At 41.9% G+C, this 14,647-nt stretch overlaps 1 protein-coding gene across 2 annotated transcripts in view; it reads right to left on the bottom strand.

Moving 5' to 3' along the window:
* Window positions 1-14,647, bottom strand: part of LOC307121456 (insulin receptor substrate 1-B) — an 85,181-nt gene that overhangs the window by 52,792 nt on the left and 17,742 nt on the right. For both annotated transcript variants that reach the window (XM_079809051.1, XM_079809050.1), the window contains exon 2: window positions 534-3,911. In XM_079809051.1, the coding sequence (XP_079665177.1) occupies window positions 534-3,911 (3,378 nt within the window). The remainder of the gene's footprint in view (window positions 1-533; window positions 3,912-14,647) is intronic.

Below are 14,647 nucleotides of genomic sequence, written 5' to 3'. Positions count from 1 at the left end.
ACGGAAATGTTCGGCATCTGCTTTTCTCGTGAAGTATGGAATGTCCTGGCCAGAACAAACTTTGCTCTTGTTCTTGCCACCTCGAGAAAACGAACAAATTTCTTTGTTCTTGCGGAGTATGTACCAAGCTTTACATTGCATCCAAAGTATACATCTTATAAGTTCAGCTTTTGCAATGATCAATGACTGTTTGCATGTTTTATGAAAAGACAACACATTTAAATAAAAAACCAAGAAGAGTGTAAACTTTTGAACATGATGATCGGTGTGAAATGTTATTTTTTCTTGTGGGAAGTATCCTATGAAATATTTAGCTTCTGAAAAGCAGTACCAAACAAAACAAAAAAGATCTGTTATCTCATATATTTGTATAAATTCTGCAAGAGATTTATAAACCGAGCAGACAAAGTATGCAAACTTAGGCACTCAATTGTATCTGTTCAGTTGGCTGAAGATATGAATAAACCTTATACTGTATGTGAGATGTAATACTTTTCAGACTAAGCTCAATTTGAGATTAGAACTGATCTTACCTGTACCATCTTTGCTGCTGCTGCTACCTTGGTGTGTTCGTAGCTCCTCTGACTTGTAAAAGTCAATGCTAGCATACATGTTGAGGTTTGAAGCACTTCCGCCTGAACCTCCAGCTCCCACGGAGCTCCCTGCTGCTCCTCCACCCAGCACAGAGGAAAAGATACGGGCAGCAGGTGTGTGGACAGCTGCTTGCCCATCTGTGGCAGCATGGGAGCTTTCCTTGTTAGCCAGGTCTAAGTCTATGTAATTGAGGCCCTGTTCCATGGATGATGTCTGTGAAACAGATAGACTGGGTAGTCCAGGGTTGATGAATTGAGATGAGATGTCTGCTGAACCACTGTTCCCCCAAATCATACTCTCAAAACCAAGCCGGCGGCCCATAACTTGAGCATGATCTGGGAATGCATTGGAAGAGGATGTTGCAGAGCAAGGTAGAAGTGAGGAAGGAGCTTGGAACGTTTCGGAGCAATGGCGTCGACGACCTTGTGGATCTGCTCTGATTACTTTAGCCCCGTGATCTGGGTTTAGGACTTTGGCAAGTGGAAAGTCTAGTCCCAGTCCCAAACCTAGGGCTGGAACTACTGACTCAGGCTCATCTGGCAAAGAGGCTTTTGGTGATGTAGAACTTAACGTGCTGCTTGAGTTCAGGCTAAAGGCCATCTTTGTGTAGTCACCACAGGCTGTGGGTGGGTCTCCTGGCTGTGGTACTGACACCTGCCTGCTTTTTCTATGTCCCATCTCACTCTCTGCTTCATCCTCATTTAGAATTGACGATCTGTGCTCATCATGAGCTTTAGGGGCTGCACCAGGCGTGACAGGAGGGGTAGGGAATGGGGGAAACCCAAGTGATGTGAGGGAGATAGGCGAGGGGGATGGTGAGACTCCTAGCTCCATATTGACATACTCAGAAGCAGTTAATGGAGAAATGGGGCTGGAGGAGCTATGTGAGAAGGGCATAAACCCAGCAACACAAGAGGTAGGCCTGGGTAAGTGGCGGTGAGCACTGGGTGGAAGAGACGGATCTTGCCGAAATCCTCTGTTTCCATTACCTCCTGCCTTTTGGTTCCTCTCACCCTTAAACTCAATGCTGACATACTCCCCAGGGCTCTTAGGCTCGGGAGGAAGGGGTGTTTCACGGACTCTGGGTAAAGTGTTGGCTTTAGAGACATCCACAAACAGGCTAAGAGGTCGGCCCCTCTGACCAGGGTGCCCTTGCTTTACCCTTCCAGACCCTTGTCTTTGCTGCAAGGGTCCTTGCTCAGTGTCCTTTGCAGTGGCACCCGCTGCTCTTCCTTTCAATTTGACAGCTTTTTCTTCACCTTCACCCAGGCTCTCGCTGCTAGCAGAACTGGAGGAGTATGAGGACGACGAAAGGGACAGATGTCGGCCAACAGGGGGTTCCTGATGCTTGGACATGCCATTACCAAGCCCCCTACCTCCACCCAGACCTCTACCACCATTAACCAAATGCTTCCCTCTTCCTGGCCCTTCCTCAAAGTGTGTTGAAGCATTATGTTTATATGAGCGGGGTAGAGAATAATACGAATATACCATCTTGGGTGGAGGCTGCTGAGGATGCTGGTCAGATGGAGTGTGGGGCTCAGGTGGTGGTGGGGTGCTATTGGCAGAGCGGGCACTTATAGGTGACATATTCATGTAGTCACTGCCAGTTCGGCTGTCTGCACTGCCACTGACAACCCAGGCAGTAGGTACCCCTCGTTGGTCTGGTGAACAGCTACTATTGGGAGACATCATCATGTAGCCATCTGTGCCAGAAGGTGGTGGACGGATTTGCCGCGGGGGTGAAATGCTATTATTGGGGGTCATGGCCATGTAATCATCTGCAGATTTTGAGTCAGGATCAGAGACAGTTACTGAGAGGGAGTGAGTAAGAGATACAGGGGGAGCTTTAACTCCTGGTAACATGGACATGTAGCCATTATCTACTGCTCCATTAGCTCTTCCAATGACAGCAGGGTCACTCGTTTCACTGCTACCAGCATCTCCTTTAACATCTGCAGCTACTTCCAAGTATCCTGTTTCACTTGCTGTTGCTCCAGAATCCTGCCTTGATTCAAAGGTTTCTCGGCCGGGGGTGTGTGTCATAATTGCATAGTCATCCTCTTCAGCAGCTTCTTCCCCAGTTCGACGGAGTGGTGCAAGTCTCTCTAAGGCCATGGGTGGGAGGGAGGCACGCTTGCTCATTAGCCTGCGCTCCGCTTCACATTCTCTGCTAGAAGAGCGCCTCAAAACCCTCCTGGTCTGTGGCAATGCAGTTTGGCTTGACTGAGTTTTGGAAGCTCCTCTCTGACTCATAAGGATGTAGTTGGATGCTTCATCCCCAAGAGAATGCCCACATGAGCTACCTGCAGACCCTGCCTGCATTGTTGGGGTTAGCAGAGAGTGCTCACCAGGGCTGGAGCCGTATTCATCGGAGGATCCGTAGTCGCTAAGAGAACCAGAGACAGAGGGCTGTCTGAGAGGTATTCGACTGTACATGCTACCATTACCACCCCCAACACTGCTGTTTGTCCCAGTTCCAATTGCACAAAACTCAGACCCATGTCCTGACCCGGAAGGCAGGCTTGGTGCAGCTGAAGGAGCTGGGGTTGAGGTGGATCTCATTAGTGCATGCTGTGCCTTGACTGGGGTTGGAGCACGAACAGATGTTGATCTCAGTATAGGGGTATTGGAACATGACCCATTGGTCGTTGGACTTGAGCATGAAGCAAGCCCTCCAATTGTTGCACCACCTCCATCATCAACTTTTCCACCATCACTGGATGTTCGAGTTCGGGGGAAGCTGTGGCGAGAAGTTGGAGAAGTGTTATTACATCCTCCAGTTGTCCCTGGTGGTTCGGTCCGTGGACGTCTTGTGAATCCAACCTGGCTGGGTGGAGGATTAGGGTGATGCCGTCGAGATGGAACACTAATAGGATTTGATGCAGTGGTGCCACCTCCCACTCCTGCAGCAGCTGACTGTGACTTGCTACGTTGACGAAACTCCTCACTCAGGGCCTTCATGGCTTCCAGCAGAGTCTCATGCATATTCTGTGCTACCACAGAATCTTCCACTTGCATCCAAAACTCTCCAGGGCCAGTTACTGCTGAGCGACCCACCTCCACGAAGAAGAAGTTTTCAGAATGACCACAACGCCTCACATTCATCAGCTGGAGCACGACGGCGGCTGCATCAGAATTCAGCTTGACAAAGTTGACTGTCTTTTCAGTCAGACAGAGCCTGTAGATGCCAACCAGGTTCTTGGCTTGGCCAAGACCTTTAGGCCAAACTTTTACTTGCCAGACCTCCTTGAAGGCAGGACCAGGGGTTGGTATTCCATAGTCTCCCCCGTTCGCAGTGTCACAGAGTGCTTTACCTGCAGAGAAAGAGAAAAAAAAAACATGTCAGAAAAACCTTACACAATCAGGTAAATTAAGCAAGCCAGCATATAAACTCAAAGCACAGCTTGATATACAGTTTAAATAAACCAAGAAAGTCATGCATGCATCACTCCTACAAATAAGTCTTTTTTGTCATTTTTGTAATTATGCATTATGGAACACAAAGACCTAAAATGTGACCAAAAGGCATTTTAGTAAATATACTAAATTCTAGAAATGTCTGAGTAAGCAAAACGCTTCCTTTTTTAAAACTAGAAGTGGTTTGTTAACAAGTGCAAACAAGGAGGACAAAGGTCACTGATAAAGACTGAAGTCAATGGGCCATTACTAATACAACTGCAAATGAACACTCGATACTCATATGAGATGCACTGTCAACTTCCAACAGCCAACAGTCAACAGTGTATGCAATGTGTCCCAATGAATAAAAAGATTAACAATTTGTGACCTACAGAAGCATGCAATAAAAAGAGTCATGCTGCAAAAGAAGCCTTTTAAAATAGCTAGTAGAGAAAACCAAACATGACAGTCACACTTCACTTTCGAAAAGTTCCAGCATTAGTCAATATAAAAGAACATATTGTTATCCGTATCGTCAGTGCCAGAACAGTGGCATAGTCCAGCTTGAGTCAATTCCTGATCCTCTTCATTTCATGTCTTCTCTGTAACATAACCCTCAATAAATGTAGTGAAATGAAGTACTTACAGCATACTGCATGCATGCATACTGCATACACACTTTCCAAATCTCCAAACTGCCAAACAAACACTACACTTATGGGTCTCTTAGCATTTTGAATACTGTACCCCTAAATATTTAAAATTAAAACTGCTTGCATACTTCATATAAGGCCGTGGGCAAGTCAGAGACAGGGCCTATCTATTGTGATGTACGGTCATAAAGATTTAAGATAAGATTTAAGATAAGGAAACATTCTATCAAATATGATGATGGTTTGCAGCACAGATACAGATGCAGTCACTGCTTGAAACTTTACGAGAACAATGTGGTAGGCAGTGCCAAAATTGTTAAAGTCCTATTGATTTTCTTTAGAAGAACCTTGACATTGAGGCCATTAGCTTGGTTACTTTGCGATTTTTCCTACTGAGAAAGCATGCCATCTTCAATATATCAATATTCTTTCTGCAGGCAATGTTCATCTGCATGAGTTTCCAACAAGACCTCTGTTTGTTCTCTGAAAGGTAAGGCCTGAAGCACCCAGGTTAATAACAGAAAGTTACAGAGTGAAAATCAGTTGACAGATTGAGGAGGTGTTCGCTGTTAGATTAGTACAAGTGCTGGCAAAGTCCTACAACCAAGAGCTCTGTGAAAACACACAAGATGTTCATAATCCTGTAGGAACTCGCTCTTTAAGTCTGTTTCAAATTTGAAGACTTTTTTTAATCTGCTGCAGCTTGCCCCCCAAAACCTGCTTGTCGAAATCATTACTCTCCGGTGTTTGCATAATATTTGCTTGTCACAAGTTTGAATCTTTTTACTGACTGTACCAACACCCCACTGTGATCTGGAAATAGTGGAGCTCTCATTACTATACTATGCAAAAGACGCTATTTTGCATAGTGTTTGTGACACTAAATCAGTGTCAGAGTCAGTATGTTAGTTACCCTGCAAAGAAGAGCATGTTAGAAAATGATTGAGTGTGTTCAAACGCTACTTGACTGCTTGTACATATTGTTTGGATACACTTAGCTCTAGTACACACACAACAACACATCATTGTACCCAGTCTCTTGCTGTGAATCTGAGAATCTTCCAACACAAATGAGACAATTACATCCACATGCACACAAAGCACACAGAGCATGCATAAGAAGTATCACCCTCCTCTTCTGTCTGACCAACATATCCGTTACCGTTTCCAGAATATTTCTGTTGTGGTAACAAAAATGGCATGTACTCTTTCTTCCATTCTTTCACTTAAACTGATGTGATTTAATGTGATGCAGGCACCCCTGAATGCTTGTGCGAACTTAAGTGAGGTTGGTAGCCTGCATTAGATGAGTCATAGATAAAGCCACACATGACTTTTTAATGACTATCCATATGAAGGATCTCTCTCTCTCTCTCTCTCTCTCTCTCTCTCTCTCTCTCTCTCTCTCTCTCTCTCTCCTACTCTCCTAAACACTGCTTTCAAACATAGACAGTCTACAATGTAGAGTTGTAGTCAAGACCACCTAATCCGAGACCAAGTCCAATGTGTGTTGATACCAAGACAAGACCAAGACTTTGAGGGGTTGAGGCCAAGACCAAGACTTTGAGGGGTTGAGGCCAAGACAAGACCAAGACTTTGAGGGGTTGAGGCCAAGGCCAAGACCAAGACCAAGACCAAGACCAAGACCAAGACCAAGACCAAGACTTTGAGGGGTTGAGGCCAAGACCAAGACCAAGACTTTGAGGGGTTGAGGCCAAGACCAAGACTTTGAGGGGTTGAGGCCAAGACAAGACCAAGGCAGGGAGCGAGAACGACTCAAGAAAAGACCAAGACCAGACCAGCACTCCTTAAATTCATAAATATCCACATAATCCCGCTTGAGTAATGACTTTTTAATCAGTAAATATAATTAGAATAAGACAATGTATAGAGCTGTTACCGATTAATCATTAACAACTAAATTCATCTTTACACTGCAGAGGTGGTACAGAAGATGTATCCGAATTGGTAAATTACAATTATTATATTTTTTTTAATTATTGAATGTGTGTTATAAAAGCAATGTCATGTTTGAAGTCATGCTCAAATTTGTGAAAACTCATACAAGTACTTTTTTGCAACAATATCTTGAATTTTGTGAGCATTTTTATAAATTTTGGTGACATTTTTTACAGTCCCTTATTCATTTCGAAACCGGCACAATAAATAAATCAAATTAAAAATAAGTTATTGATTGCATCTAAAGCAGTAATCTTTACATCCAATCACATTAATGATGTTAATAAATAAATCAGATGATGCACCGGCAATTTAGTGATATCCCAGCAGTTGTGGTCTTGACCAGTCTGAGACCGAGACGAGACCCAGTACAAATGTGGTCTAGACCGAGACAAGACCAAGACCTTCAAAAAATGGTCTTAAGACCGGTCTCAAATACTATAACACTAGTCAACATTTTAAAACGCAAGACAATAAGATAAATTAAGAGGCTTAAAGTAACAGAAATAACCAAATGTTTGGTTGTTAAACCATTGCTAGTGGGTTTCTACATTGTTCTGTCTCTATGACTAGATATTTAGTCCCTCCTTCAGTGCACTTTTCTGGACATGAGACTAAACAACAAAACAAGCCACCCCTCATTATTTCCAAGACCCCTTCAGTGTTCTTGCTTATAATTTTGCACAAGCACATGAGGCTGGCTCTCGTCCCTGTACCTTTGATCTTTTGAACATAATGTGCCGTCCTGGTCGAATTTGAGATTGTGATAAATAAATCACATCTGAGCACGATCAACATTTTAACAGCAACTTTGAGCAATCCTGTGCCAGAATAGGTGGGACTGCACGCATCATTGTTGCAGCAACTGGCTGCTGATCTCATGAGAACAGAATTTCACAGTACATCTACAATTACGAGGGCCTTGCTAAACACTAGCGTGACGTCTCCAAAAAACATGGCAGCAGGGTCATACATAAATCAGATTTTTACTAAAGCTTTCATGAGACTGTGAAAGAGGTGAAGAAAAACACAGTTGTGTCAGGATGTGCATATGGGGAGACCGAAAATAGCTATTACCTTCAGTGCGTGTGCATATCAGTTAAAGCTGAACCTAAATTTAAAAATCAGCTGAAAAATCTCAGCTTAATACGCAGAGACTCGAATTTTAGTCGTTTAAAGCCTTGTGACTAAACAAAGGGCACCAATGTGAGTGTGCACACCAACGTGCAAAACGGCAGGTGTAAAAGGCTTTTTTTGGTTTGCTGAAGTTACAGTAATACACGACTTGGTGGTGCTCGAGCACAAAACAGTCTTTCCGAGCAAACATTGATACCTAACTGTGCGTTCACACCGCCGCCGGCGAGAGCGTCAAAGTGGCCGGAAGTCATTCATTTCCAATGGGAGCCGGCGGCGAGCTCCGGTGAGAGCGGCGCGTCGAGGAGAGTTGAAATCAGCTCAACTTTATGGTTATGAGCTATGACGCGGTTCGGCGGCAACCAATGGGAATGTAGAAGTGCTCCGCTCGAGAAGATTCCAGAGCACGCTGTCCTGGAAACTTTGGTTCCGACCACATTAGTTCCCAAGCAAAATGGAGGAGAGGTTGATCATTGCTGTGGCGGGTTTGATAAGAAGGCACGCAACACTATTTATAGGCAACATTTTCGCTCTAGAACGCTTGTTTTTCAGCGGGAATACATTTAATTAGCTCAAAACAATGATTTGACCAATTACATTAATCCTGCACTTCAACCAGGTCAGTTATTGTAATGTAGGCTGTACACAAATTAATGTTAATTATAGACCAATGCTAGTAAACGTCTCCTATAAACAGCATGTTGAAATCAGACTAGCACTTAACCATGAACACAAAAGCCACGCCACACAAATGGCTTTTAATTGGTTTATTTCGTTAGCAAACATGTTAAGTTCTTTAACTTTCACATTTAAATGATTTCATGAGGTTATCTTATATGGTTATACCCTACCTGTGCTCAGTTTGCACAAAGGCCGTACAACATGATTGTTTGCTTTGCAGCCCCCTTAAATAAAGTTTAAATAAAGACCAAGCATTCGATCTACGTCAGAGCGGCAGCGGGTCCACAAATCTTTCTACAGCGTCGTTGACAAGGCGGCCAGAGCGAAGTTTGACGCTCTCGCCGGCGGAGGTGTGAACGCACAGTAAGAAGAAGACGACGAAGAGGAAGTAAGCAGATGAATCAGAAGATGCAATGAATGAGGCAAGATGAATGTAGAGCTGCTGGTCTCTTTGGTGTCTGAACACAAAGAACTTTATGACAAACGCCACAGCGACTAAAAAAATCTCGATAAGAGAGGAGTTGTTATGGAGAGGAATTGCAGATCAAATAGGATTCGATGGTGAGTTTCCATCTAATCCTATTTGATCTGCAACCAAATCATAAGCGCCATCTACTGTCAGGGAGTGAATTTGCATGTTCACTCGGCACATCGGCAATGAAATTCGCTTGGGTATAAACACAAAGACGGGTCGAAAAACGCTGTCGATAAGTGCGTGCGATAATCGTCCCAGTGTGCACGAGCACTCCACTTTTTTTGAAAATAGTTCAAGAGTTAAACAGTCGAGTTTTACCGTTTTCGAATCCATTCAGCCGATCTCCGGGTCTGGCGGGAGCACTTTTAGCATAGCTTAGCATCATTGGATCTGATTAGACCGTTAGTATCCTCTCAAAAATGACAAAAGAGTTTAGATATTTTTCCTATTTAAAACTTGACTCTTCTGTAGTTACATCGTGCACTAAAACCGACAGAAAATGAAAAGTATATTCTCATTCCTGCGTAATAATAAATTAACTTTGTGCCGTACCATGGGTGCAGCGGCGCAGTGATATTACACAGTGCCTGAAAATAGGCTAACTTCCGTCAACATAACCAACGTGACAACCTGCTTACACAGGGAGCGCTGGGGACTATTTTCAGGCGCTGTGTAATATCATTGCGCCGCTGCACTCATGGTACGGCAAAAGTTCCTTGATCATTATGCAGGAATGAGAGTATAGTTCCTAGCCATATCGGCCAAAAAAAAAAAAATCGCAACTTTTCATTTTCCGTCGGTCTTAGTACACATTGTAACTACAGAAGAGTCAAGTTTTAAATAGGAACAATATCGAAACTCTTTGGTCAGCGAGATGCTAACGGTCTAATCAGATTCAATGATCTATGCTAAGCTATGCTAAACGTGTTACCGCCAGACCCAGAGATCGGCTGAATGGATTCGAAAACGGTAAAACTCAACTGTTTAACTCTAGGGGAGTTGGAAAATGAGCCTATTTTCAAAAAAAAAGTTGAGTTTGTTTTTTTTTGTCATTAAAAAACTAACCAGCAAGCCCAGCCCAGTAGAGAAAAAGTAACGCATTACAAGTAATGCATTACTTTCCATAAAAATAGTAACTAAGTAACATAATTAGTTACTTTTTAGGGAGTAACACAATATTGTAATGCATTACTTTTAAAAGTAACTTTCCTCAACACTTTCAACCACTGACACAGAGAAACAGACACACATACACCCACACTGTTATCGCCTATGTTTATTGGCAGTGTAAGGTCTTTTCTTGCACAGACCGAATGGATAATAACACACTGATAATTGTTTAGCATGCAAACACTCAGAAACTAGGTCACAAATAAATAAAAAAAGCGATGTAGTCTGGCAAGGTCAATGCTGCTGTGGCAGTGTTTGGCACAAATAAAAAAAATGACCTCAGATTCACATTTATTAGTAAAAGTCCTAATTCATTTGGAACCATGAATCACATTTGATCCAATGTTGTGGCTTTATCTGAGCTTAAGTCTGCCGTCATCATACTCCCTCAGTATTGTGGAGGAGGAGGAGGCATAGCAGCGCTGGCGGTATGCGTGTTACCGTACACCAGCAGAGGGATGGGGGGGTGGGGGGGTTCAGGGGATTTGAGGGGAACAGGAACTGTTACATAAGCGTTGTTTTGAAGCGTAGATGCAGCACAAATCGCAGCTCGTGAATAAATAAACATTTCCTTACAATTCAAATAATGAACTAAGCTAGAATCCGCAAATCACTATATCAATGTTTTACAATGCAACATAAGAATCTAAATGAACTGGTTTTATTCAAGCGACACATAAATAATATATATAATATATTATTTATTATGACTGCATCAACCTGAATACATTATGCTATGCAAATGAAAGTAATGTTGCACTACAGTATTATCCTGTAAACTAATTTTACAGCCAGTGGTTTAAAACTAGTCTGACAGCCAGTAACATGAACTATCACTTCAGGCACAGAGCTGTTAAACTGAGATTTTAGTGCATGTGTGCATGTGTAGTGGATATAAGGGTTTTAAAATCAGGCCTAATTGCGGTTTTTAGGACCAAAGTTCAGTCCTGATCTGTCTTTGTCCTGGTACTTTGAAAGATAAGCAGAATGAGAGTACAGAAACAGCTGTGTGTATGAGAGCCGCTCGCAGCCAAGTGTCCCTGTCTGTCTCAAGTCTCCCCCTACTGCCTTTTCCCTCAGCAAACAGAAGAAGTATTCACACATAAACTCTAGAAAATGTCAAGGTGACTTCTAAGTTAGGGTATTGTGAAAATGTAGGTTGCCAAAATTGCCATATAAACACATCTAACTCAAACAAACTTAAATTCAAGCAGCTGTTGTGGTTTTAGGTTACTTCAATACGCGTTCTTCTATGTGTAGACGACCCTTACGGCAAGTTGACATGTTTTAGTGACTAGAATGTCGATGGTAAGGTTGGTCCGTCTCTTGAGCACATTTTGTTCGTCCTAATATTACTCAACGCTCACCAAAGGGAACACTAGTGACTTCACGCGAAACTATTTAACGTTTACAAAAACACCAAATAGAGCTCAAACATCTATAGAGTGGAGCAGGGATGATGTCAAAACCCGGAAGACCGAGAGCGTGTTCACACTTGGCATGTTTAGACCCGCTGAAAACATGGACCTCTGTCCGCTTCCAGACAAACTCTGGTGCGGTTCGAATGAAATATGAACACAATACGGACCAAAGACATGTAAACAAACCAAAAACGGGACATGATGTCACAAGATACAACCCTAAAAAGGGCCACGTTTTCAGTATGGGTGTGTGTTGTTACGTGTTGTTCCGAATATATGTTTTTTCTTTTCTTATAAATACATCTGAAAAAACTGCTTTGTCTTATATTCAGGGTTTAGACATTTACAGCGCAAAAAGACAGTCTTAAAAATGCTAACAGTCAAAGAAAAGCTTACCGTCTAAGAGCCGTGTGGGACCTAACTTCCCCCGTACGGGATTTTAAAGCGGTACCCAGATTTCAGATTCACTTCCACTGTTAATGAAATTTTGGTAGGCTACATGGTTTTCACTATGAGATGGATAGCCTAATTCATCTATAATTCAGATTGACTACAGGTTATATTAATGGTGCCAAAAAGTGATTATTTTAAAATCATTTTTACCAGTACTTACCCATACTTTCAATAAAAATTTTTAATAAAATATGACAAATATGCAATATGAATTTTATTTCAAATAAAAGCATTTTCTTTATAACAATTTTCATTATAAAATACAAGATCTGGTCTTCAAAAAGCCTTTTTCCAAAAGGTACGTCATCTTATATTCGGTTTATATTAAACTTATATGTTTAAGTTAAGTATTTACACAACATGAATACATTATACATTACATAATTTGCAATAATATCAAGAGGAGAGATTATTTTGCACCAGATTTCTGAGTGATCTTGATCCAACTGGGAAGGCTCAACTTCACATGGCAACCTTTAAAGTGGCCCCATTATATATTTTTTGAATATTACTTTTCATGCAGTGTGTAATATCCCTGTTTGTGAATGTAAATGTCTGCAAAGTTTTAAAGATCAAAGTGCACAACAAATAGGCCGCATGTCCACCAAAGCATTTTTAGCCAGCTGAAAATGCTAGGCGCTCTGCTGAAAATGCCTTGCTGTGGGCACTTGAGAGCGTTTTGGCAGCGCAGCAGGTTTTTTTTCAGCTGAGACTCTTTGCTTGCTATGATCTGGAATATCCACGGAAGTGTTATTAGCATGGGCGTCGGAACCATTGTACTTTTTACGATCAATGATATAGAACCCACTCACTTTTATCGCCTCTAATTCAGCACATGTCTGTTTACCTACCCCTAACCGATAAACACTTATTATTAAACACGTTAGCTGCTTTATTTCCACTTTTCTGATATTTCCTTCATTTTTTATGAAAATAAATGCCTTTCCGATCTGATATGTGATGGGAAAAGGGAGTAGAGTGAGTTCGGCAAAAGGCGGATTCGAACCTCGGTTCGATTTGTGTCAAAACTTGATGCCTTGCGTCTTACCCCTACACTATTGCTGCTCTCAATGATATGGTGATTTCCATAATTTTCCAGACGTTTAGCAAACAAGACGGTATATTTGTACTTAATGTAAATGGCATCTACTCAAGTAAAAATGTTCTGAGAGAGGACCCACCCACATTTTTTTTGCTTACAACGCCCATGGTTACTAGTATCTCATTTCACAAATAGTTGGTTTCTGTATTGTTTCTATATAAAAATGCAAAATGCTCTGGCTCTTGTTTTGAATAATTTCGTTTTTCCGTTATTATTGTTTGTTGTTGTCATCTGTTGACGTTGTAAATGCAGAATGTGGCGGTTGGTTGGTGTTGTATTTGTCCCGCCCCTCCTCCAATGTGATTGGTCGGCTGGGTCAAAAGTGACAATGATGAGCACTGCGTTTTATTCAAAGTTGAACATTCTTCACCTCTCGGCGACCGGTAAAAAACGCCCAGCGCTCAACGCTTGAACGTAAAAATAGACGCTCAGCTCCTCGTTGCGCTCATGGCGTTCTAAAAACGTGGTGCCCCCATTGAAAACACCTGGATACGCCAACCAGGCGCGTGAAAAAACGCTTTGGTGGACACACGGCCATAAAGAAAGAATCGACTCTGAACTGGCAAAACGAGTCTTCAGTAATTCCAGTCTCACTTCCTGTTATAAACCTACATAAAAATTTAACACATTTGCATAATGCCAGCCTAAATCACAGTAGTTGTAGCTGAGACTGGAAGAGTTTGGTTCGTGTTGTCGACATGTCTGTTATCTGCGCTGAGAATTTACTTTGATGCACTTCTAAAGGACGAGGACTTGCACTGAAATTGATACGGAAAAAACGACGCCATCGTTCATATCACTGTGTATCAAGAGCTGAGGAAGATCCAGAGCTGAAATTCAGATATGGTTGCCAGCTTTTCGTTTCCGATAGCCGCTGTAAGCGGTTTACCAATCTAGTGTTAGACCGATATATCGGCCGTCCGATTTTTACATGTATCTGCATCGGCCGATACAAGGCTGCTGCGTTCGCTGATATTTTTTTCAAGAGATTAAGTTAAGTGCACCTAAGCATTAAATGACTAGGTGTTAAATAGTTTTAAAAGTATACAAGTTTTAAGTATAGTACAGGCAGTGTGCACTTTATTATGATGCTTGCTTGTTGATACTGTGCGCAATAGTGTAATTATTTTATTTATGCTTAAATATTTATTTCCAGAATTTAGTTTCACCACTGAACTCTTTTTTTCTTGTTCTACCTCACCTGTTTTAACTATTTGTTAAATATTGTTTTTTTTTTAGTTCAATAAATGTTCCTTTTTTAAATTTTAAATTGTTATCATCATGATCATTGTGTCATTTTTATGATGTAAATTGAGGGAGCAAAAGCAGTATCGGCTCCAAATATCGGCTCCAGAAAATCGGCAGCCCGTATCGGTCATCGGCTAAGGCTGATGAAAAAAATTCGGTATCGGCACTAAAAAATCCATATCGGTCGATCCCTAGACCAATCACAACAGACTGGGCCATCTGACCAATCAGAGCAGAGTAGACTCTCGGAAAGGAGGGATTATAGAGACGGAATATTTGAACTCACCTTTTTCAGACTCTTTGAGAAATGAGGTGATGTGAAATGTATACTTAAAGTGTTTATTGACCTTGGAAG

The sequence above is a fragment of the Gobio gobio genome (assembly GCF_949357685.1).
Source record: "Gobio gobio genome assembly, chromosome: 2".
Classification (NCBI taxonomy): Eukaryota; Metazoa; Chordata; class Actinopteri; order Cypriniformes; family Gobionidae; genus Gobio; species Gobio gobio.
This window is presented reverse-complemented; position numbering and strand designations above follow the sequence as displayed.